The following is a 26,762-nucleotide window of genomic DNA, read 5'->3' on the forward strand; positions in this document are numbered from 1 at the left end:
TAAAAATTTTATCGACTCTGTCACATTTCTTCATGGAAGAAGGAGGAGCTCCTCCTTCTTCCATGGCCAATATTTGGGATTATTTGCTATAATTTATGGTACTCATTAGCAGTAGCTCCGTGCAGCGGTTAATTTTTGTAGCTTATTCGGTGACCTCTATCGTCGTCATCGATGGCGTGTGTTTCCAACGACCATTCCAATCCTTCCATTTAAAAAACAAAGGAAATCGTATTGCATCTTGTTATGTCTGCTGAAAACATTCTGTTCGAGTAATCGTTTTGTTGTTAAGCTTTAATATCCGGGTGATGTAAAATAATTTGTCGTCATGCATGGTATTTATTGTATTCAAATTATGAGTGTGTGATAGTACCCCCTCTGTTCTTATCGGGAAAGTGCATTTATTGGAGTTAGAAGTTCCCAGTGTGTGGCTTGAATGACGTGTAGTCTTATGATATGGTAGAATACGTTATTGGTTGTTGTCAAATATATTAAGTTTGAAGCCATGGGGTACTCTCGTGTATTTGAGTTGTCGGTCGTATTAGTTGCTTTCATTGCGGCGTGTGTAGTAGCCAACGATTTGCGGGCGTTTGACGACACGACGTTGTACAAAATTAACTGGCCGGGTCGCAGTGGTAGTGATCTACTGGTAAGTTTCACAGTGATTCATATTGCAGGAGCAAGGTTGAGTCAGAATTAGGTAGTGAAATATTTGCGTTTTAGGAACCAGATGCTGATTTTGTTTCGGTGACCAGCGCGAACAATGAGCGATACAAATGTTTTCTTCCCAAATTTGTCGAGAAAGAAAAGGTACATTCGCATTAATTTAATGCTTTTGTAAATGATAGACCTAGGCAGATTTGTTTATTGATTATGCGAAATCCATGTGAAAATACATATAAGTTTTTTGCTGCAGGACTCATCTGAAAACTACACCGGCTCTTCACCCTTAGGACTGCTTTTTCCACTGTTCACTCAATCCTCATGCTCTTACCGAGTAAGTTTGAGGTAGCCTGAATTCTTACCTGATTGTATTAGTGGTTTGGACTTTTGATTATCCTATCTTTGGCTGGCCATTTCTTTCTACAGCTGGAACCTTATTGGAACTATGAGCTCTGTCATGGAAGATACATCCGGCAGTATCATGAAGACAGGGATGGAAGGAAAATTAAAGTTCAGGAGTACATTTTAGGAGTTCTGGATTTTAAACTTTTTAAATCTCTAAGTAAGTACTCGAAGAGTTTTGATTCCGTACTCATTCATGCTCGGAAAAGTTAATCAAGATTTGCAGAAGAAGTTGAATCATTAGTATTAACTGTTGGTTAACTTTTGTTGGTGAATTTAGGTGAAGAACTGGACAAAAAAGAGAAGACAGAAATACCTGTAAAAAAAATTGATGGAATAAATATGCCGTACTTACAGGTAATGAATGACTCGTTTAGTATCCTTGTAAAAATGAAGGTGAGACTATTTTTTAATGATACCGTATTTATTTGTCAGTAGAATCATACTAGCATATTATTGGGTATGTGATGGAAGTCTGTCTCGAAAGCTGCGAGGATCATTAAGAAATCAGCGAATTATGTAAATATGTTCATTTGGAGATCTGCTGTTTCACATCCCCTGCCTTATTACACCATTCCAGATGCTGCTATCTCATTTCATTTATTGCACCAAGTAAAGAAAGGATTACGTTAAATATTTAAACAGATAAATAGCTTACAATTAGTAGCGCAATTACTGGTAGCCACTCAGTCACCTACTACTATCGCTTTAATTATCACATTTTATGTCTTGCTTCAGAGTTTATTGTGTTCTTTATCATCATCACATATCCATTTTCACTCTTAAGCATAGTGTGCAGTGAGGCATAACTCATAAGATCAATTAAAAAAATTAAGGACTGAAGAGATATCTTGCACCAAGCTATTATAATGCCTATAGGCACCTGAAAACAGACAAAAATAATCCAGGCTGTGTGTGTGTATACCTGCAAGAGAGATGGAGAGAAAACCCAAACATTCAATTATGTGTCTCCAAAGTGTCTTATTGGCTCAACCCCCTTTCACTTCCGCTTGTGCACCCTAGATTGTGCTGGGTGTCTGGCAGGTGGCAGGGTTTCCGGCCAAGGGATGCACAAGATAATGGGCTTGTTCACCTAATTTTCTTGCTTTCTGATTGTGATAGTTTCAAAAATAAAGGGGCACATTTTTTCCATTTATTGATCCAATGCCTACTTCTCCATCTACGTCTCACAAAAAATCAATGGCCTCAACAAAGTTGACAATGTCACAAACTGCTTCGGAGTGTGTCACAGCTTCTCCCTTGCTCCTCATCTTACTCCCAGTCAGTGTCAGCCTCCCAGGGGTCATTGTTTTTTTACACATGATTGCATCATTCACAGCCATTCCTTCCCTCAATAAAAGGCTGTCCTTGATGGAGTTATCACTCACTCAGGGGGTTAAAGATTTAATATTATGTCCATGTGCATTTCAACTACAATGGTGGGAGGTTTGATATTACGTCCCCCATGGTTTACAATTTAAATTTGTTTCTGCCAAAGTATAATAGTTAATTTAATAAATATCATCCTACCTTTCCGTAAAGAATTAGAATTAAAATTTACCCAGTATTATAAGTATGTAGAATGTAATTGACAGATTTTTCAAAATCATTGTCTTCAGATCAGACCGCCCTCTAATTGTAAGAGTTAACTCAGCTAGCACATTATAAGTCAATGAGATAAGGTGGAAGAAAGAAATCAGGAAGGCACTTATCAAGTAAGCTTGTTATGTGTTTCTTACGGCCAGGCCGACAAACATCCAGAGTAATGACAAAATGAATGCCAAACTTTCAGCACTTCCGTAGATGTTGTTTTTATTCCATTGATTTAGAGTATTCATTAAGGGATTTATGTATAAGAATAATTTTTCCATTCTTGGCACTTCTATAATATGAGTAGAAATAACATCATTATGGCCATAATTTGAAAATCATTCACATTTATGAACTGATGGCGAAACGATGGTCGTAAGAAAAACACACAATTTCACAAGAATAGCGACATAGAATAATATAAAAATGCTGGAAAGAATCTCTAATATGCATATTGTATTCATTGCGTTATCAGGCCATAAATTAAAATTCATAAATGTTATATTGTGTGGACCTTGAATAATTTCAGTTTTTCATGCACATACCATCAAAGTTTTTCTACATAATTAGATTTTAAAGTGGTAACTATGACCGTAATACTCATCAGTTGCTGTGGTCGAGTATTGAGCATACAGAGCTATGGATACGAAGGTCATATGTTCAGATCTATATATTGTTAATTTTTTTTCTTTCCGCTGCAAGGATAAAGTACCTGTATTATGCTTTATATCTTCACCAGCTGGTCGCTTGCAGTTGTTAATTTTTTTTTCTATTTACGGGAAATTCTGTTATCAGTTGTTAAGCTCTCATAAAGACTCGCCGAATTTCACTGGTAGGCTTTAAATTCATGTCGGGATGAGCCACGTAGCATGTGTAGTACGCTGTTCAGCTGCCTTTAGCGCTCCAACAGAAGCGACCTACATTGCCTGAGGATATTTGACGGCATTTCTTACCAATTCTTCCCTAGAATCTTACCCTTGACTTATATAAGCCCCTTAGCTTACGATAAGCTGCTTATCATTTTTTTCCGTAAGAAAACCATAAGAAACTGGTAACCCTCTTACTTTGTGCTATCTGGGAATGAACTAAATCACCAATAGGGTAGTTTCCTTCATCAAAGAAAACGAAAGGCATTGATTGCGATTCGTTACCCACCATTAGTGTATTCAAAATACACAAATTATTTGGTTTTTGAAATACCGGTTTAGACGAATGGCAAGGGTCAAATTTTATCCTCATTTGAAAAAGGCCAGATTGGCGCCCATGCGATTCCACTCCGCATGACGTCACAGGGACCTAGTTTCTACACGAGAGGATAGGAGTTATGCATCGTCTGAGGTTAGCAATGCATGCATGAGGCACAGAGCTCAGGGAAACATGTCTTAATAATCACCTATTAAAACTGGCTAATGTCGGAAAGTTTTCTTCGTTTGATAAGGTATTAATAAACCTTTTTTAAGCCAAGCGCTACCGTTCAGGAAGGTACTCAGCTATCCGCTAGCATCCTGCGACGTATCAGAGCTAAGCCTCGCCTCAAGGTCACGTCACCGGGCGGGAGGGGGAACCAGAAATACGACGTACGGAGATATTTCCCGACATTCATACTTAAGCGTCGCGTTTTCGCGCGCTTGAAAATTTTCACTTTTCATTTAATCGCGAAAAATAGATGTTGTAATTTAAAAATCTAAAAGCGCGAAATTCGTACTCCAGGAGTAATAATCTTTCGATTAAGGCAATAAAAAAATAATAGGAAACCACCCTATTATAACACCATTTCATGAAAAGTGGGCAGTGGTTTCTATCAGAAGGGGTTGTGGGTAGTAGGGGCAGTTTGGAGATGGGAGCTGATCATTGCTTAGCAGGGAGGCCCGTTCGTCATCTAGGTGAACTCATGAACAAGTTCAACATATTCAGGCTTCAATTGGTGGAAGTTAGACATATTTTAATAAATAAAAGATCGTAGCACTTTTCCACAAGAATTTTTAATGCGTACAACGCGTTTCGGCTCACTGAGCCATCGTCTGGTACAAGACACTTCAAAGCATTTGAAAATCCCTTTTATACCCTTGAGAAAGGAGGGGGGGGTAGGGGAGGATTACACATCTTTGAGGAAGGGGTGGGAACGGGTGTACAGAGTAGAGACAGTGGGAAAAGATACAACTACGGGATGTGGAGAACCCACGTTGGGCGGAGGACTCTAGTCATAACTGTATAATGACGACACATGGGGAAGAACCATAGAAAAACAGGAGGGGGGGTCGAGATGAGTGAAAAAAGGGGTGGGGGTTAGGTTAAAAAGAGAGGCCACGTGTCTTTAGAAAGGGAGAGGAGTAAATAGCGATGCAGGAAAAGAGGCGGGGGTGAGGAGTCCCTTTGGGTTAGCTGAGAAGGAGTGAAATTTAGTGGAGGTACGGGGGAGGAAATTGCCAACAAAAGAAAATGGTCAAACACAATATGGAGGGAGGGTGGGCGGGAGAGAAACACCATGTGGATGTTGGGGTCAGTTAAGGCGTGGGTGAAGAAAGAATTTGACCATTTGTTTTCGGGAAAGGTATCTTAAGGAGAGGAGAGTGGGTGAAAAACACTTGTTCACTCATGAGCATATTCATATCACTCTGTACAATTTCAAATTGCTCTAAAACATCAAGTCTTGTGCCCTTACTTTCGAAATATAGAATTTCAGGTTGAAAATGACAACAATGCAAAGTCCGTAGTAAGTGTTTGGCGAGAAGTGACATTTCACCCCCATTTTTTCAGCACCTTCTATGTTCTTTCATTCTGGTAGTGAAACTTTTGCCCGTTTGACCGACGTAACACATGTTGCATGATTCACAATTAACTTTGTGAATGGCTGATGACTCAGTGAGCCAAAACACGTTGTACGCATTAAAAATTCTTGTGAAAAAGTGCTACGTTCTTTTATTTGTTTAAATATGAACTCATGAACAGCCAAAACAGTGTGTGGGTGCTGGGCTAGAAGAAAGTGGGTTTTGCGCTTGCTTGCAGTTCATGTCCAATGTGAGGCGTAAGCCATGCGGCAATAATTCGAAATCAAGTAGTCCACAAAAACAGCTGTGTTCCAAAATAATGCCTTGTCGGTAAATCTGGTATTTTAATTGTTTTTTTTTACGAATTCTTAAAAAAGTTTTAGCTTTTGTTTTTCAAAGTTTATTTTTTCTCTATCAGATGTAATTTCTGTACATCTGCACCTATTTTATTAATGAAATCAAGTGACTTGAGGCGCAAGTATTGTTGGGATTTCATTCTAGGAATCTTAAATGTTTGGTTATTCTGCGGCAAAAGGTAGCATCAGAACTTTACATTCAATACTATGAAATGTAATTTATTACTTGGTGAAGACTTCATTTAATTTTCACTATTCTATTTATACATATATGCCATGCAATCCCATAATTTCACTTTTTAGTTACAAGACTATGGTACATTGCATTTCCTCTCATCAACTTCTGATTTGGGAGACACTGCTGTCATTGTGGTCAAAACACTCATGCCATTGATAGATTGGCCATGCATTGGTTGTTAGGATGACTGCATTTCTTCATAATCATGGCTTGTATCCAATGTGAAATGGCATTTCAACTTTCTTACGAGTTTGTCCATTACTTCAAGCATCATTTTTGGCATAATAGATTTTGAATCTTTTTTCATTACTCATCCAGCTTAATTTTTTGGAGGTGTTTTGCTACCTTGCATTTCCAATTTTGTTTTTTCTATGTTCTCAGAATATTTGATCATAACTAACCTGGTTGTCTCCATTTGTCATAGAAATTTAATTTCTCTTGCTGTTTCATTGCATCACTGTCATAGTGATATTGTCCTGTTGGGTAATGTCAGAATTTAGACTGGTATTCAAAGCTTATGTGTTGGTCAGTCAAATACTTGGACTAACATTGGAGTGTTGGAAGCTATTGACTGTTGATCATGAGCGTACTTCCTTTTTAGATGATTTTTTATTCCTCAACTTAAATTTGATGCTCTAGTGAAATCTCTCTCTATTACCTAAGTCGATTATTTAGTCAGTCATGCATTTCAGCCTCTATTTTTCCCTTTGGTCTTGGGTGGTGGGGTTGACTCTAAGTTTTCTGGTTAAATGCTAGTGACTTCAGCAGAGTAGCTGGCCACTCTGTCCTGTGTGAAATTCACTGGTGTACAGTTTACTGAAGTGGAAACCCCTATGTGTATCTATTTGAAATTTATTGAAAGAAATTTCCTTGTGAGCAAGTTGGCTTTTTTCTTAAAGGAAATTTATTTAAAAACAGTCCTTTTAAGAAACCCCTTTTGATTATTAAAACAAAAATTTTAAATACTGCCTTAAATATTGGCAAGCTTGAATTTTGAATGCATAATATCTATGGTCTTGATGTTAGCATTTTTCCTACACATGCTACCCCTCTGTGCCTGTAACTGTTTTTAACATGAAAGTTGGAGTTTAACCATCTGTGAAACTTTCTAATTCATAAAACCATTCGCAAATATGCATGTATGTGATATCAATAGAGGTATGGCATAACCAAATCAGTGAGTGGTGAATCCGAGAAAACTTCACCTAAATCTTGTTCCAGGAAAGTGAAAAGTCTCTTGTTTGTCATGAATTGTTACAACAGGAGAAAGTTTTGAAGATGAACTTTATTTTTCAGCTGGATATGGTGGATGGCACAGTGTGTGACTTAAATGGGAAACCTCGCACGACCAGAGTGCTGTATGTGTGTCATCTGCATGGCAAGCATGAAATATATTCCCTGAAGGAGTCTTCAACGTGCGAATATGAAGTAGTGGTGCTTTCACCTTTGTTATGTGCTCATCCCAAGTACAGGTAGGCGTGGAAGATGTGTAGTATGTTGAAACAATTTGTGGTCCATTTTTGAAATTAGATTTGAAGAATGCTTCAAGCCCAACTAAGTGTTTCAATTTATTCTCATAGATAATTTCGAAGTAAATACCAAATTAATTTTTACTATCAGCTGAAATTAGTAATGGTGAAAAATATTTTTTCAGATGGATGTATTAAAACATAAAATGAAAAGGTTTTATTAAATACTATCACTTTTTTCTTTTATTGCATCATATTTTTGTCTGGAAAGGCATGCTATCCAGTTATTTATGTTTTTATTATTCTCGGACCTACATATTCCTTTTTCCGAGAATAAGATAAGGAAATTTTGAAATATATAGTGACATAATTGTTTTCAATAAGGAAAATGATGTCTGTTGAATAACAAGTCAACTCTCATTTTCAGTGATATAGATCACGTAAATCTTGGTGACTCATTTTATTAAATTTCTTCCAAAGAACTTTAAGCAATGGAGCCATTTTGTGTAATGGGTCTCCATGAGCTTCAGTTCCTAAAATTTTTTAACTACATACTGTAAAGCCTCGTGGTATGTGGTGGGCTTCTCGAATAGGGAAGGGAACGTTAAGACACACACCATATCAGGCACTATATTTATCCAACACAATACATGTTACCGAACTCTCAGTAAGGTATGCTTTGATGCCTTTTGTGGCGTCGTTCCCCTTCTCTCACTCACCGTCTGGGAGAAATCTCTCACCCAATTGGCTTGCGCGTTTATGCAAGTTCACAAGGGCTTCATTCAGAACAATGTACAGGCAGAGATGCAGGTACTGATAAATGCTGCTGGCGATTAACTGGGATAGTCAGAAGCTTGTGCTGGCACTGGCTCTTGAATACTTTTATGTGTGTATTCACTCTGACTTGCAGACTGGCATTGCTGGTTCCGGAAAAATTGGTTTGACATTCAGGGGACATCTCTCTTACGCCACCTCTGTTATGAAATGTCTAACCTTTTATGCTTTTGAAATTCTATTTGTGGAAAGTTAGGAGGTGAGAAGTATTAGTATGGTGAATAAAATTCAGATGCTGCATGAGCATCTATTTTTTTTATCTCATCCATCTACCTTTGTGGCTTGAATGAGTATCCCAACATTAGAGTTCTAGATTCTTAGGTTTTTACGTGGTGACCTTTTGATTAACATGCTTTCAGAGCAAAACTTCTAAAATTAACTTATGAAGTTCATTTGCAAGTTTTGTTATGTTTCCATCATGGAAAAATTTCATTGTCACCTCTGAAACAATTCAATTTTTAAAATACTGTTGGTAATGAGCAAAGAATTTGTGCTGCTAGCACTTGTGTTGCAATTATTTCAACAGTAATGCATGTTGCTTTCTTTTTCAAAGGGCACAAGAATCTGGCGAGAATATCATCAATTGTTTACCGTATGAGAATTCTCCTAAAAAGCCGAGGGACTTGTTGAATCTGGAAGCAGAAAGTTTGAAGCTACGTTTTCAAAAGGCTGTGGTGAGTGAATTGCTTGATAATTTGTTAGTATGTTCATATTACATGTTATGTATTCATTCCATTAATTTTAAGGTTGTAGTATTTATAGCACACTGGTTGCCTACTGCACCTTTATGTTTAAAATTAAATCTGGAAATGGTCGAATGTAGGCAAAATGTTGAGATGCCGATGTATTACCAAGACAGTAATTGCAGGTAAGGAACAATTCATGACCTATAGTTACCCTTCAATGTAGCATTAAGATAAAAATGCTGATAAATATATCCTGTGTCTTATATATGTACTAGTGATGGGTCGGTTCGGTTCCTCGATTCTTCGATTCCTCGATTCTCGACCAAGAACCGGAATCAAAAACGAGTACTTGCCAAGGTGAAAAATCGATTCCGATTCCAGTAGTACTTCAAACCACAAAAATATACGACCGCGTTTCCAACAGTCATTTGAATTTTTGCGCCACGTAATCGTGATAACAAAACACATATCTTCTAGGGATGTGCGAGTACTCGAAAAGTCAAGTCGAGTCGAGTAGTTGGTACTCGACTCGAGCGTTTCGAGTAGCATTACGAATGTCGAGTCGAGTAGTTAAGGTTACAGAGCTTTCGAGTCTAGTAGGTCCAGCGATCTGCCGACAGGAAGCGCTATCATGAAACTCATGTAATAATACAGTTTTTAAAGCCGATAAGTCATTCTAATGCCTTGCCACGCGAGATATCGTTTTTCCTCAAAAAATCTTTGAATTTATCCAGGTGGTTTTGCATTGGTATGAGTTTTATGGAATAAAAAAACACAATATTCCTTTGACCTGGTGCTTTTCCTATATTTTCTATGACTTTTGAAGATTCTGGCTCTCATCTGTCTGGTTTTACAACGCAAAATGGCCGACCCGTTTTTCACGTGAAATTTGACATAAAGTAAACATTATCTTTCGTTTACGAAAAATATAACTCGGAAAATTTGAACCACAATATAAAGTAGAGATTTCTAAAGATTACTAAGTAGAAATCTTGGAAAAAAGTTTGCGACGGAGGAAATAAGAGCGATTTTTCAATCGCGCGTCAAGGCTGACCTACACGCCGCGGACCTCTGAGGCTCGGTAACAGGCCGATTTTTCAAGTTTTTTAAAACATTAGTCTTGAAAATCGTCATGCAAAGCATGGATAATCGTCTTGATTGACTTAAAACACTAAAATGAGGATGTTATAAAGGATTATGTATAGATCGACTAGGCCATTTAGCGCAATACTCGAAAGAAAATATTATGGATTGGATATTTTTCAGAACCATCCCATGCATGAGAAATATGGCTCGGGTATTGAAGTAAAGTGAAGAAATCAAGTCAGCATACTTAAGAGAGAGAAAAATGAACTGTTTCCATGACAGGCAACAACTGATAACCTTCGCGGAGGTGAGTCCCGCGGAAGGGGGAGTTTTCACATCACAAGGCATCTTTTAGCCTTGTTTATTACTGCGTCCATCCGATGTGATATTCATTTGTAGCGTTTAGTTTCTTTCTTGAACTTAAAAAAGCTAGAGATTTTAACGCTGATTAAATGATGTGAGAAGTATAGAATTTTTTTGGCTCTACAAAACTAAAGTTTAGTTCTATAGTTCGTTCGCTTCGTCCACTTGAATTCCATGAAGATACAAGGTCCAAATAAATCGTTGATATAATTTTTAATAAAAATTCCTAAGTCTCCAAAATCTTGCAAATTTGGTAGGAAAGTACTTGCCCAGTCACACAAGTGTGTAGCGAAACCCAATTTTCTGCAGGCAGTAATACTGTAACATGGAGATGTCAAAACCTGCTGGCTGAGCATGTAGAATAATTGGATTTTCTGCTTGAGAATTTGAAAGGACCAAATATTACATGATTCATATACTTAGTATGTAATCTTTATTATAGCTGTGAAAATTACTATACTCAGGGCTCTCCCTTGTAGTTTGGATACATATATATGATCTACATATTACTTGGGGTTAATTAATTTCAATTTTCCCTATGGAACAGTTGAAGACACATTAATTTTCATTCATCTCCTACTTCTGGCAATAACCATCAACGATCCTCATTATATTTTCCTTCTTACTTTAGGCTAGACATTCATCATAGAAAATTGGGGTAGAATATATTGTAGTATGCATTGCTGTATTGCCTGGTTCAGAAATTGTCGTACTCAACTCGATACTTGCGAGTAATTTTCGACTTGACTCGAGATCAAAAAGTGCTACTTGGAAATCCCTTTTATATTCCGAAGGAGCAAATGCAGACTAGGGAGCCTGTGACAGTGGGGTGTCCCTAAAAAAACGAAAGTTTGAAAGTTGAGGGGGCATTTCCATTTTCCTATGCGAATGTATGAAAAAACATCCCATAAAATTTTCAGCACAATCGGCCAATATTTGACCCTGCCGAAAGGCATTCAAAGTTTGAATTTTTGAGTTTTCCAGATTTCATGCAATGTTGCCTAGCTCTAAGGGTCTTGGGGGATTTAAAATTAGAAACCTCTGTAAGAAAATGCTCTCTTATTATTGTACTGTCACAATGCGGATACAAATGCACTGTGAACAACAAGCAATATGAAAAACTAGAGTTTTTGCCACTTTTTTCATGCATTTTCCTATGCCGCTTAACAACTAGTAACAGATGTTGCCTCTGAGCCTCGTCATTTGTCAATTTTTTCTTGACTAGAAAATATTTCATTAATTGAACTCCTCTCTCTGCAGTATCATTAACAACCTTAAGGTGTTGAACTATAGATAGGCCCTTCTGATAGCCTACGTCACCTTTCCATGTGCACGGATCTCGCAACAAAAATGTCGGCAAAATACCAATAATTTAGAAAAACTTCACAGAATTTTTCGAAGCGAAGTCAGCGAGAGTCAGCTCACTAATAGGTCGATTAGGCGGAAGAGTAGCCCGAGGTGCGTCATCATCAGACCCCTCATTGTCTCCGATTGCTTCCGCAATGTCTCTTTTCTCGTCATCAGAAACCATTTCATCGAAGAGGGCCATACAATTCAAGTATTCGAAAGTTTTAATCATAGATGGTTACAAAACTTGGCCAAAGCTGCTGCGTAGTGAGGGTCTTTCTTCCGACCAAGGACTTTAAGTAGCTCAAGATCCATTCTCGGAGCGCTCACTGCCACGGGACAGGTGAACCAATGTTTCATAAATGCAATTGCAATGAAGCAACACAATTTGAATAAATTGTCACTGTCATGTGTCGACAAACGCAATTGCTTGCCAAAAATCCACGTTTTAAAAGCGTAGAGCTCCTTATTCATCCACCGTGATTTGTCAGTTGGGCCTGGGGGGCGAACCACATACTTCTCTTTCTTGGGAACCACACCACCCAACCACACTATATACAACTCCAAAAGTTCTTTGTAGTCGTCTCGAGGATGGTGGTTCTAAAATAATATGGGGCATAATTTTAAATACTAATCCTGAGGATGGACTTTAAATCACCCTGAACATCCTGACATTTACCATTTACGAACCTGCAGCTGAAGAATACTAAATTTGATAATGTCATCTACATTTGAAATATCCTTCAAACAGCCTCTTGTCGTCTTCATTGCTTGGAAGTAATTTCCCATCCCAGTGCACTGCTAAAGGAACTTGAGGGTGAAAGTCTTGCTTGATAAGCCTTACTGTCTCGGTCCTTTTATTCACTCTCATTCTATGTAGATGAGATTTGGAAGTTACTAAATGGATTTCATCCCCTTTAAAACCCAATGCAGATGCTGTCGCATTGGCGACAGCCTGGACTATCATAGACCCAGAGGCAGAGGACGTCTGAGTCCGATCTAGGGAAGCAGTCACAAGGCTGTCGGACATTATACTTACTTTACGGCGCTTTCTGGACCTTGTCCGCATTTCGAATTCTGTAAAAGTAACAAAATGTTATTTCTCCTTTTCTTCCGCCATATTGGTCACCCTTCCCACACCCGGAAAAAATTACCTTCTTCCGAATCCGACGAGCTTGTCGTACTCTCCGCAGACATCTGCCGAACGAGGTCCACTTTCTCATCCAATATTTCCTTTTCTTTCTCATGCCGTTTTTTCCTTTAAAAATCCTCTTCTTGAAGTCTCTTACGGTTTTCTAAACGCTTACACCACTATATATCAATACCCGCCATATATCCTTTTCAATCAGTTTTCATAGATATGTAAAACAACTTGTCCTCCTCCACAGTAATGTTTGAAAGGGCGTCTTTGCAGCCGATGTCAAACAGACGGTCGAGCACTTTGCTGAATTCCTCTCTTGCGGACACTGACTTCTCACTAGTTTTATTTTTGTCTTTCCCAAGGGCACGGTAGTTCTCGTAAGCTGTCAGGAGCTTCTTAATGGCTGCTCGAACCTCCTGCGTAGGAATATTAGACTTTCCCCACACAACAAGTAACTCTTTGATTGCAATCCTTGCTGCATCTGCCGCTGACATCGATCCTGGAGAACAGTGTAGGTTGTAAAAGAAAACTTTGAGAACTTCACGCAGCGTTGGGAGTTTACCATTGCCGGGCAAATGTTTGGACTCATTACACACCAACCACGCACTTGTCGCACTTCGCATAACCGGCGTACCCTTTGACTTCACGCTCATTCTGGCCACCGCCGAAACAGCCTCGACCTCGAAACACACGACAATACCTCACGTTCTCAGTCAGTGCACAATACTAAACTCCACGAGTGACTGATAGACCAAGCCGGGATACTTTTAACATAAACAGAGCGATGTTCTGAAAGCGCATAACTCGAATCTCAATGCGACACGGCGGGGCATAATGCACTCGACTGGCGCCTGTCGGCCGCAACGGCGAGCGGGACTTGTAAACACACCGAGTTGTGGCTATGAAGCTCATTTTGACTCAAGTGTTGCTGTCAACGACTATAGAGCTAGAGGAGATGGTTTGAACTTAAAATAGGTTGTTTTTTAACCTTTTCCCTACTGTACACGTATATATACGTGTGGACGTTTCCTGACCCGGGAGACGACGGGCATATATATACGTGTGAGATTTTCCCTGCCAGGAGATCGAAAGCTTTTCTAGCTCCCCCACTTTTAGGATGGTCGTGGGTTTATGACGTCTTTGTCTCGGGACCCAACGCTTCGGGGTTTAGGATTAACCCTCGGAATCCGGGAGCAGGTACCCGGACCCCTCGTCTTTTATAACCCCTCTCAGCGGTACGGGGCAGCGGTCATTGAATTGTTTATACAGTCAATTTTCGAAATAAATATTTGTTCATTTCTCAAGAAATATACACTAAGAATTGAATTATTTGTCTTTTGAGCAGCGTTTACAATTTTAAAACGAAATTCTACGATAAATATTAACCTATATCTCGAGTTATGTATAAACATCAACATGGAAATTGTTGCTGCGTTAAATGCATTAATAATGGCCTTAGAACTTCGTTTAAAATTTGAAAATGCTCAGATAAAAATGAGGAATTCAATTCAAAGTCTGTAATTTACGTGCAAGCAACAATTATCCATTTGCTAAATACATATAAGCAATACACCCATGTCTCGTATAGCGCAAGGGATGCGTTCCTTGGGGTCTTTGCGCTATACGAATTTGCGCTATACGAGAGCGTTTTAACATAGGGAAGATAGGGATGCGTTCCTGGTAGCATAGGTCTTTGGTATTGAATTTCCTCTAAAACATCTATATTCCCATAAAAAGCCTTAGAAAACATTATTTCTATAAATATTTATAGTTTAAAACATCTTTAAAGATAGTATTCATGCATTCAAAGACTTTTATTCACGTTAAAAAAAATTCTTACGTGCTTTCGAAATTCCATCCTGTCGTGCGGGTGGGCTAACATCTGCTATCTCAGGGGATTGTAATGCGTTGCCGGCAGTTGACGATTTTTAAAACTAGTCTAAAAACAACTGTTGTGTCACGCAGGCCCTTTTGTAGCTCATCGAAATGACAGGAAAATGCTACTTTAAATGCCATTTCATAGCTAGCGGAGTTTATGAATGATAAATCATTTTAATTTGAAGTCCTCCGAGTCATTAGCAGCTACGTGAAACAGTCTTTAAATGCCTTGAAACCTGACCCAGGTTTTCCTTCCCTGAAAATGAATGAACGAGAATGCATTCTTTTCCAAAAGAATATCGTCTCGTCAACACTAGATCTAGTTGAGGGGGAAAGGAGCCACTTTCAATAACAGCTTGGAGTTCATCAGAAAATGTTGTGGTGGCTGCGCTATCAACACTTGCAGATTCACCTGATATCGCCGCACTGAAAATACCTGCTTGCCGTTTAAATTCTGGAACCAACCGCTTTCACTAAATGTCTCGGAGCGATTACCACTCTCGTCTTTTTGTACTGATTCACCATGAACTTTCCGTATGTGTAGACCGCTTGGTTGAAGTTGGTGCGGCTGAGGTCATTGATATTTTAGCTTCGTCTTTATTCAAAATAAGGCATCGTGAGTTTAAACTTCCACGCAATATCGCTTTGACGCTCTACATTTTCAAAGCAATTGACCTCTCTCAAGTCCTCTTCTAGGTTTATGGTTTTTCTTGTTAAATTCTTGATTTTTCTACACGCATTCCTATTTTTTGCCATATTCTCTTGGTTTTTACTCTGTATGGCTCTATCTAAATCACCTTCTTCTGCTGAACTGTATTCCTGAGACGCAGAAGGCCTATGACTGCGGGGAGGGAACGAAGCCATTGTGTTTGAGACTCTATAGCGGACCCTTTTATGTGTTGATGCTATTCATGCGCAACTCCGCCACCCCTCCATTTCTCCCCCTTGAATACCGATGACCTTGAAGGCTTTAGCGTAGACACTCTACCTGGAAGTCAATCGCCCGGTAACATACGACGGCAAAAATACGTCTCAAACCGTATTGCTGAAAAAAAACTCATTTCCACTAGCCCCACGCTTAATTAACGATCTAAATTATTTATTATCATTCTGTTAAGGAGACGAGATAAATCTTCGGTAGGCCGGCTATCTGGACCCAATGACGAGTAATACTTTTGGCAATTGCACAGCAATGAATTTCGATTAATATATAAACAAAAAAGATTTGAGGCAAGAAATAACATTAATATGCGTAAATTGATAGAAATTACGTGTGTACTTAGCGCAAGTTCACGTTTTATCACGAGAGCGTTTAAAATTTTTGATTAGGCTACACTGCGTTGCAATGTTTCCCCGAGGAACGAATTTGCGCTATATCGAAATTGCGCTAATCGAAATTGCGCTATACGAGACATGGGTGTACATAAGTTGACCGCGAACCAATGCCGCAGGTATGGTCGTAAACCCAGGAAGGAGGGAGCACAACTACTCTCGGAGTCTGAGATAATGCGAAGTCCCTGCGTGGAGGGGTCGAAAAAGGTTCAGCGAGACCCTTCTTAACGAATGTCCTCCAAAAGTGCTCCGTACCACGAGAAAGAAGAGTCTCTTGGGGCTCAGTACAGCAGTCATGCTAAGACGAAAACTCCACCGTCTCGAAAGGGTTAACACTCTAGCCTCCTGCAGGGTAGGCAACATTGCATGAAATCTGGAAAACTCAAAAATTCAAACTTTGAATGCGTTTCGGCAGGGTCAAATATTGTCCGATTGAGCTGAAAATTTTTATGGGATGTTTTTTCATGCATTCGCGTAGGAAAATGGAAATGCCCCCTCAACTTTCAAACTTTCGTTTTTTTTGGGACACCCTACTGTGATAGGTACTTAGTCAAGATACAGTGATGCATTTGGAAAAGTACCCAAAGTCACCATAGCAAACACTGTTGAAGCTGAAGTGGAAGCTTATTTATCATATATGAATGCACCACCAAATTCCTTCCCTGGGAAATACTGAAATACTTGTATCTCGTACCCAAGGGTGAAAGTATTAGCGAAGAGGCCATCCACTGTGTTCAGTGAAAGGCATTTAGTTCTGCAGGAAAAATATGTGATGTAAAATGCAACAGGCTTTATCCTGACAGAGTGAAGATGCTTTGCTTTCTGAGCAAAAATTTAAAGTCTGTAAAAGGAGACTAAATTTGTGAGAAATTATTGATAATGATAAGATATTATCAATAAATGATAGATACATATTAAAGGAGATACTTTTATTTTAAAGGTAAACATGAGTGCTAATATTCTAAAGTAATACCTATCATGTAACACCACTTTTCAGGTATGTTCTGTTTTGAAATTTAGCTATTATATTTTAATTACATAGTGATGATATGAAAGATGCTTTTGTTTGACTGACTCTTTCACAGAGTAATATTTTTTAAGTGGTTTTCTTGTTGCCTGGAATTAAGTGATATTTTTCTTGGAGCCTATGGCATCAGAATCGATGGAATCGGTATCGGTAGAATCGGAATCGGGATCGGAATCGATAAAATTTTGGAATCAACCCATCACTAATATGTACTTAACCAAAAACTAAATGCATTGTAGATGGACTGCATGCATGCATAATTGCCCACATACATGAAGGCGTAATGGTCACAGTTTGTCTCCTAATGGCCACCGTCTGATACCAAAACCATATTGATATGCACCACTCTAGTTTAGAGGCACCGCTTTCCGTAAGTGATTGGCTAGTCACTACTATCTGCATTCAGGTTTAGTATAAGGTGGTAAATAATGAAAGGTGACTCTGAAAAACTAATGTCATGGTAATTTTTCTTGCTCAATTCTGCAATGTTTTGTACTCTAGGCACTTCAGTTGTAGGGATGTGTTTATAACTACTTTTTATCCCAATACATACTTTTGCATTAAGCGCTCATTGTAAAACGTGTCTCTGAGCAAAGCTCCCACTTGGGTTTCCCGTCATGCACTTGGAAATATGTCATTCTGCAGCTAACAAGAGTGAGTTCATGTTGCATGTACATCTTTGCTGTAAATGCCTCGAGATTCAAAAATGTGTTCTTTACAGAGAAAGAGATATTACTTTTTTGTTAAATCAGAACTGGAGCTCCATCTTTGGGACATTGTGATCTGCTTACCCACCATGTTACTTATGAACAACTCTTTAAAATGCCACAAAGTGCATTTAATGTGCATTGACTTATATCTATGCTAATGGAGTTAGGTTTTCTCAGCTGGAGATCCTCTTGGGCATACGGTTAATTTGGGTGCGTCACAGCTGTGTTTCCCAGGGTAGTTGCTCTCTCCATGCTCACGTATGGCTGCAAGTGGGTTAAAATGAAAAGTCTGCAAGAATCATTGTCACTTATTTACCCATAAGTTTAAACTAATGGATTTTGTTGTGTTTATTTAGTAATAAGGAATGAATAGTAAGTGTGAAATTGATTTGCTTTGCCATCTTTGGGTGGAACAAGTTGTGACTTCAAGTAAAAGTTTTTATAATATTTATTCACCCCTCTCTTATTACTGGTGAATTGTATTGTTAGAATAACTGAGCATGCACTGTTATTTTCCATGATTTAATATCCTTAGTGTTAACCCTTTGTTGCCATATATGAATGCTGCAAATATTTCAGTCTGTGAACAAGCTGCATGAATTTTTCCGTTCAGGAGAACTAATTCCATTTTGAGGTCAATTGATTAAGCATGTGAAAATATCTTCAGTGTTATTAAAACATTCCCGGCCATTAAGTTATCTACAGTTTTTGCCTGCTGAACCAAATGTATTACTTTAATCCTCGCTAGTATGTCCTTGTGCACTTTTTTGTAGTAATGTTTTTGTAGTAGTGCTTATTTATCTTCTTCCCTTCTCCCTGTGTACAATACAATCTCCCACCCCGTTAATATCCCATTGCTACATATATACCCTTCTTTTCATTTTACCCAATAACAAGTGTAAAGAGAGAGTTCACTTCATGAGTCCACTTTATTGAGGGTCTCATGTGAAAATGTATTGCCCCTTGAGGGTTACAAAATCGTAACTCTTAATAAAAAGTTTTGTATTTACATATATGATTACTGTTTTGTATTACATAGGGCCTAGTCCATATCCATTCAGGCAGCCAAAGAAAAAATCTTACCTTCATAGTCACCGATTTTGTTGAATTTAGCATATGTCAAACTTAAGGGCAAAGTAAGTAATACGTCATTTTTATTTTTGTCCAAAAAAATTTTTGGCCCGAGATACATCCCACCGAACATGGACCCGCGGGTGCTATTTTTCACTTGTGATTTTGGACAAAATACTAAAATGCTCATATCTCAGGAATGGTTCAAGATAGTTTGCTAATTTCTGTTTTATTTGAAAGATAATAATTTTGTGATTAAATCCATATCTTTGATTTGAAAATTTGTGCCCATATTTTTTTGCTGCAATTTTTTATTTTTTTTTATTAAAAAAATTTTTTTCTCAAAAATGCCAATCCTAAAAATTTTTATTTTTTTTCTGTTCATCAATACCATTGAGCACTACAATCCCTGAAAAGGAGAACTTCCACTTTTCAGTTTAACAGGTTTTATAAACAATTCAAAAAATTTCCATGCATTACGCAAGTTTCTATTACCACATTCTCAGATCACAACACAAAATCACAATCTCTAGTCTAACTTTAATTTTTTTAATTCTTCTTCACTATGAGTAATAGGCACAAATTTCAAACATATTAATGGATTACAAATTATATGTGCAAGTTAAAAATATACAGCTTCCAAGGTATACTTCTCTGAACTCTGCTTAGAACTGAATTTAATTCAATTGAATTCAATGAACTAAAAATTTGTTAAATGGCATCAGTATCTGCCTTTGATATTGAATGATGTCTTCCTGTTGAACCAATAGGAACTGGGGCACTCAAAATCTACAAAACATCGCGAATTGCAAGTGAGCACTGGTGGTGGTGTTACATCCGGGAATCTATATCCAGCATAAAGTTTACAATTATTTCACTTAACGCACAACTGATATCTATAATCTCTGCAATCCACCAGTCAGTCATGCGCACAGGCCACAAACATTCCTTTTTGTAGGTTGTGAATTTGAATATTCTCTTGGGATTTCTGAGATCTTGGTTTGACAAATGAAATTTCTTCTTTCTTCCTCTTTAAATTTTGTGCAATACAAGTTCGCCCGTCAATTTGAATCCAGAAATGTGTCTTCTGAATTCCTTTCACAGGGGTAATTTGGTTTGACTATTCTTTTATTTTCTGCTGGCGGAATTCTTCAACTTCTTTGGACTAAACTTTCTTAACAGGACTAACACCAATTTCTCCAGCTGACTGATTCAGGATATGTAGTTCATCCATTGAAGTTACAAAATCTGTATCACACACAACATGAGAGGCTTCTTGTTCACATATTGTCATTTATTGATACAGTGTTAAAGCATTGAGAACGTAAAAAGTCATTACTGGAAACATTTTCACTTTGAAACGGTCTTTTAAAATGAGCACTCTTATTTCCAACCTGAAACAAGTCTGTCTTTTTGCTAGTCTTACATAACACTCTTTTGTGGATATGTAAATAGTCAGCACACTTCACTCTCCTATGGCCCCTAGTCAGAAGACATTTCAAGTAGTCTTTTCCACGAACACCACAACTCGGTCAGTCAGCAGAACTCTCAAAAAGTTTCACAGGTACTGTTAACCAAAAATTCTAAACTGCTCTCTTTGTTTGCCTGTTGACAACTGAACTGTAAGTTCATGTGTCCTCCCTGTTATGTGCTCTGGCAAAAATATATAATTTTCTGGTTTATTTCAGATTGTTATAGTGTTCTGTACATTCTTTATTTATATGGGAGGTTCCTTCTTGTCCAAAGAGGTTTTCTGAAAGTAATTGGAAGCTTCCACATGGTTCTAGAGTGTTTTGTTAGACTCTGGAATTATTTTCAACTTTGTTGATTGTTGTAGTGTTCTATAATGATCTGTAATTATCTGGAAGCTTCCATTTTGCTCTAGAAGTTTAGGTTACACTTCTGAATTATTTGGATGCTTCTAAATTGTTCTAGAAGATCCTGTTAAGTTTTTGAATCAAATTTCCAAATCATTAACGATCTTCAGCAATAATGTGGACTATTCTTGATGATTCTCAATGACATCATTCAATATCAAAGGAAGATACTGATGCTATTGAACTAATTTTTAGTTCATTGAATAGGGTAGTTTCCCACCATTAGTGTATTCTTAATATAGAAATTATTTGGTTTTAGAAATACTGGTTTATACGAATGGCAATGGTCAATTTTATCCTCATTTGAAAAAGGCCAGATTGGCGCCCATGCGATGCCACTCCACGTGACGTCATAGGGACCTAGTTTCTATACGAGTAGATAGGAGTTTTACATTGTCTGAGGTTACCAATGCATGCATGAGGCACAGAGCTCAGGGAAACATGTCTTAATAATCACCTATTAAAACTGGCTAAGGTCGGAAAGTTTTCTTCGTTTGATAAGGTATTAATAATCCTTACTTAAGCCAAGCGCTACCAGATAGCATGGTACTATGCTACCTGCTAGCATCCTGCACCGCATCAGTGCTCAGAGCCTCGCCCCAGGGTCACCTCAGTTGCGGCAGCGGGAACCATAACAACGTCACACAGACTTTTTCCCGGCATTCATATTTACCCGTTGCATTTTTGCGTGCTTGAAATTTTTCACTTTTAATTTAATCGTGAAAAACATATATCCTCATTTAAAAATCTAAAAGCGTGAAATATGTACTCCAGGAATATTATTCTTTCGATTTAGGCAATAAAAATATTAATAGGAAACCACCCTATTGTTAAATTCAGTTCTAAGCAGAGTTCAGAGAAGTATACCTTGGAAGCTGTATATTTTTAACTTGCACATATAATTTGTAATCCATTAATATGTTTGAAATTTGTGCCTATTACTCATAGTGAAGAAGAATTAAAAAAATTAAAGTTAGACTAGAGATTGTGATTTTGTGTTGTGATCTGAGAATGTGGTAATAGAAACTTGCGTAATGCATGGAAATTTTTTGAATTGTTTATAAAACCTGTTAAACTGAAAAGTGGAAGTTCTCCTTTTCAGGGATTGTAGTGCTCAATGGTATTGATGAACAGAAAAAAAATAAAAATTTTTAGGATTGGCGTTTTCGAGAAAAAAATTTTTTTAATAAAAAAAAAATAAAAAAATAAAAAATTGCCGCAAAAAAATGTGGGCACAAATTTTCAAATCAAAGATATGGATTTAATCACAAAATTATTATCTTTCAAATAAAACAGAAATTAGCAAACTATCTTGAACCATTCCTGAGATATGAGCATTTTAGTATTTTGTCCAAAATCACAAGTGAAAAATAGCACCCGCGGGTCCATGTTCGGTGGGATGTATCTCGGGCCAAAAATTTTTTTGGACAAAAATAAAAATGACGTATTACTTACTTTGTCCTGAAGTTTGACATATGCTAAATTCAACAAAATCGGAGACTATGAAGGTGACCCCCCTGCCTGAATCGATATGGACTGGGCCATAGGTGTATTCTTCTCATATTTAAAATATTTTCGACTTAGTCGTGGGAAGATGCCTGCTTATTCAATATGTTTTGACAATTAAACAAATTGAAAAATGAGAGAAAGTACATAATGGGTTTCATGTAGTGCTTTAGGGAAGTGGGAAAATATAGTCACCTTCCACTGCATTCTGATTTCTTGATTTTATGTTATCTGAAAGTTTATTTTATGTACCAGTTATTTATTATTATTCGCCTCATTTTATTTTTGAATGATTTGTTTAAGAATGTTTTGAATGAGTTTTTCTTGATTTTGTTTACCTTCCTCAATCCTCATTGTTTTCAAATGCTGTTTGTCAACAGGAAGACAAGAAACAGACGTATGCCACTGTTATCTCCATCCGTGCGATTGAGAATGATCAGGTTGGTCCTATGATTTCAGGTGTTAATGTCATTTTCTATTCATGGCATCTATTCTTGAATAGTCCTTGAAATATGCTTGCTGTGTGCTTGAAAATACATCTTTAGCTTCCTGTCGTCTTCCGCATTTCTTATTTTATTGGTAGAAATATTGAGAAACATTGAAATGTTTAATCATAATTTTGTTTTTGAATTTCGTCCAAGGATGGCAAGGGAAAACATTGTGTGTGAATTCAAATGATTATTCAACTTTTTATGTGTGCATTTAATCTATTATTTAGATTTTCTTTCAATTGTAATGTTTTCAGTCTTTTTCTACATTATGTATTACTTATTCCAACAAAGATTTTTTTTGAGATCCTCCAACGCTCGAGTGGAATAGTTAAATGATGATACTGTCTCCACAAAAGCATATGGCAATGACATAGCAGCAGACAATTTTTGAGACTTGAAGAATCTATTTTAAAACTGTTTGTCGATGTTCAAAGGGTAGCACTGGTAGGCTCTCTCTCCTTTTAGAATTATGTGGGCCACTGAGAAATTTTTTGGATGCTGTCTATGAATTTGATAGTTCCAGCCACATACATAATTGCCTATATTGGAGCGTAGTCTTTCTTTTTCATGCTCAACGTCTGGCCAAACTTCATATCCTTAAAGCATTCTTAAACGATCTTAAAGCATCGAAACACACATAATGTGTGTGAGCTTGTGACAAAAATTGGGCATCGCAGTGGGACACCACTTAATTTTACTTTTTCTTACCAAGCACTCGCTCTATGACCTGGCTAAGTATGGGTGTGGTTTTTAAAATCTCACACTTTGCGTATTAAAGTTTTGTGTTTTTGTCTGATTTCGTCGATTAACATTTCAAATCGTGTTTTTCTTGAATGAACATAAAACCTGTAACAAAGATTTTACCTGTCAATGCCTTGTGTGTCCGTACGGGCTGGACAAAAAAGCTCCTCTACTTGGTGTGCCCGTAAAGGCACAGAATAATTGCAGGGCTGGAATCAAATCTGGCAGTGAAGGGCAAGAGCAACTTTATGTTGCATAAAAATTTTTCTGCGTGTTCTTTATGCATACGTTTTCACCTTCATACTGGTCATTTTTGCATTCGTTATTATTTTTGTAACCTACTCAATAAGATCACCCTTTCTTCCTACTTAATGCGGTCGGATGTGAACACATTTGATTATTGCAAGGTTGCAAGTTGTTTGTAAGGTGAAATCTGCTGAGAGAGAAAGGAGCATATCCGTGTGCAAGCTCCGTTTTATTTTCTAGGAAGGAGGGGAGCCACGGGTGAGAGTTGAATTTCATCCGGTAGAAGGCTCGTTGAAGAGCAGTGAAGAAGGTGAAGCAGTCGATGAAGGAACTACTCATGCCAAGCCTGAAGGGGTGACCAAAGATTCTCCCCCAACATCACCCACTGCACCAATTTCACCCACTTCGTCTCCTGTTGCGGACACCAGTCCAGCGAAAAATTTTCTATTTGGACACAACTGCCTCCATGGTGTAAGTTAATTCTCCTTTCTGCTCCTCAAGAATATAGTTATTCACTGTTCTTATTTTCACGAGGGCGGTTTTATTTTCAACCTCAAATAGGCTATAAATAGAAGACGAAGTGAATGAAAATTATTTCATGGCTAAAAATTAAGCGCACTAATGGCTGGCTACTTTGGACATAATCGCCTCAGCGACTGATACATACATTGGTCATACCTGTGGGCAAGCAATGCAGTACCCCTCTCATAGAATGCTGCTGCTAATGACTTTCAGTAAGTTTTACTGTTGCCCTGAAGCTTGTTGACTGTGTGAAAATGCTGCCGATGCAGCGGCATCTTCATTTGAGCAAAAAATAGTAGCCGCATAACATTAGGTTGGGTGGATTGAAATTTCGAGGCATGGCACCATGAAGTCATTGTTGAATAAGGATAGGTGCCCAATCTGTTTTCCCGTGGTTGATTCAGGGAAGGGATAAAATCTACTAGTTTTTATTTTTTTGTCTGGGGGAAAATGTTGTGTTCTTCTTTATCGTCTGATTTAGAAGTTCCCTCCATTGCTGTGGAAAGTTGACGAACCACTAGATTTCATAAAACGGAGGTGATACCACTAGAAGGGACTTGGTGGGCTCTTTGTAAAACAAGAAAATGGATGTTTCACGAATCAGAAGTTCTCTTACACAGCTTTACGTATGTGAACGTTTGGATCTGAGAGAGTACATATTTCATGAAATGGTGTCACTTCATTAATTCAGAGTTCTTAAATTGGATGTTCCACTTCCTCTGTGCATTGGATGAAATAAACCATATACTACCTATGTGCTGGAATCCATGCGTGAATGTTGTGTGTGGATCGTCCATTCTGCACATCTCTTTCAGGGCTCCGGCTGGTGGAAGTACGAGTTCTGCTTTGGGAAGAGCGTTGTGCAGTATCATGAGGAGAGGGATGGGAAGCGAACAGCCACCGTCACCTTGGGCCTCTTTGATCGAGAACGCCATAAACAATGGATTGATGAGAACCCACACAAGAAATATCGAAACCAAGGCCCTCGATATCGCCAAGTGTCGCATTTCTACCATGCAGGAACACCATGTGATGTGACCGGGCGATCACGTCATGTTGAGGTGATTGTTTCTTGCTTACTCCTCCGTTCTTGTGTAGTATAAGCTTGTGAGTGAGGCTCGATGAAAGTTGAACTAATGTTGAAAAATTTTTAATTATTTCTTTCTTTATGCAATGAGTTGCTTTTTGTGCAATTTATTTTTTTACTTGATGACTTTTGCTTTCTTTGGTCTTCGAGCATTGCAATTTTATATTCATAACCATTAAATATTCAGTTGGGGTTTAACAGAACAGACTAATATGCACTGTAATTGGCAATGTTGTGGAGTCAATGAGTTAAAATGTGAGAATTGTGATGCCAAATATATCAAGCGATCAGGAAACAAGAATGGGAAGTATTGATGGTGGTTATGCACCTTTGTTGTGGCTTATTCAATATTTTGTCCACATTATTGTTTTACAAGCGTGTAAATAGGAATATTTCTGTTCAATTCAAGAATTATCTTTACAAGGATCAGTGATTTATTATACTGTGACCAATAACTTCATTGAGTACATGTAAAGGTGTAATGAGGAAAAAGTTTTGTAGAACTTGTGGATGGTAATGCTTGCAAAGGAAAGCCTTGGATGAAAGATTTGAAAGCGGAGAAATACATAACTGGAAGGAGTTAGTGTGTATATGAATTGATTGTAGGGTTTCATCAAAATTATCTTAGAATTGCTGACCAATTGTAATTTTTTTGTTTTTCCAACAGGTGAAGCTGAAGTGTCCTGAGCTAAAAGCATCTGGAAGCACAGTGGAGAGTCGTCCAGCAGCCGTGGCATTGTATCTCCTGGAACCTAAGACTTGTGAGTATGTGCTTGCCGTTGAGTCTCCCCTTGTGTGCGTAATGCTCCCGTTCATGGACGAGTATGGGCTGTTGCCGCCTGACCCTCCGGCGGAGGTGATGCTTGGGGGCGAGGAGGACAGTGCGGAGGAGAGCAGCAGTGAGCATCTGGAGAGCGCCAAAGCATCTTCTGTGAGCCATGAAGAGGCCTCGCCTATAAACCTCAAGAAGCCGTGGATCGAAAATGAGGTGGATGTCTCCGTGGCGGAGGTTGATGATGACGATGAAGATGAGGACGATGAAAAAGGAGGAGATTGAGATGTGGACTATTGCTGTGCTAGGGTAACTCAGTGAACATTGGTTGATTATTTATAGTTAATTAATGCGGATGGTTGCGAGGAAGATGCAAGATTGCCTTTGTCATGTGTGAGTGAATGTTGGATGTGTGCGTACAGGGGTGAAATAAAATTTTGTTGTGAAACTTTATTGATGGGGCGGCATTGGTCTACTCATTCCATGGACATGTACAGGGCTATTCATTTAGCTTTTTCTTATCAGACCCTTTTCCATGAATAAAGTTTATCTGTTTGTGTAA

At 38.1% G+C, this 26,762-nt stretch overlaps 1 protein-coding gene across 2 annotated transcripts; it reads left to right on the forward strand.

Moving 5' to 3' along the window:
- Positions 1-204: 204 nt before the first annotated feature.
- Positions 205-26,762, forward strand: LOC124158057 (endoplasmic reticulum lectin 1). Of its 2 annotated transcripts, XM_046533231.1 has the most exons (11): positions 205-646; positions 721-807; positions 914-994; positions 1,087-1,222; positions 1,343-1,419; positions 7,311-7,486; positions 8,871-8,991; positions 22,722-22,781; positions 24,060-24,290; positions 25,157-25,402; positions 26,096-26,762. In XM_046533231.1, the coding sequence occupies exons 1-11, from the start codon at positions 503-505 to the stop codon at positions 26,483-26,485; spliced, it is 1,749 nt and encodes a 582-aa protein (XP_046389187.1). In that variant the 5' UTR covers positions 205-502; the 3' UTR covers positions 26,486-26,762. The 2 variants fall into 2 exon arrangements, with proteins under 2 accessions (XP_046389187.1, XP_046389188.1); XM_046533232.1 differs by lacking the exon at positions 22,722-22,781.

This window comes from Ischnura elegans, chromosome 4 (assembly GCF_921293095.1).
Source record: "Ischnura elegans chromosome 4, ioIscEleg1.1, whole genome shotgun sequence".
Classification (NCBI taxonomy): Eukaryota; Metazoa; Arthropoda; class Insecta; order Odonata; family Coenagrionidae; genus Ischnura; species Ischnura elegans.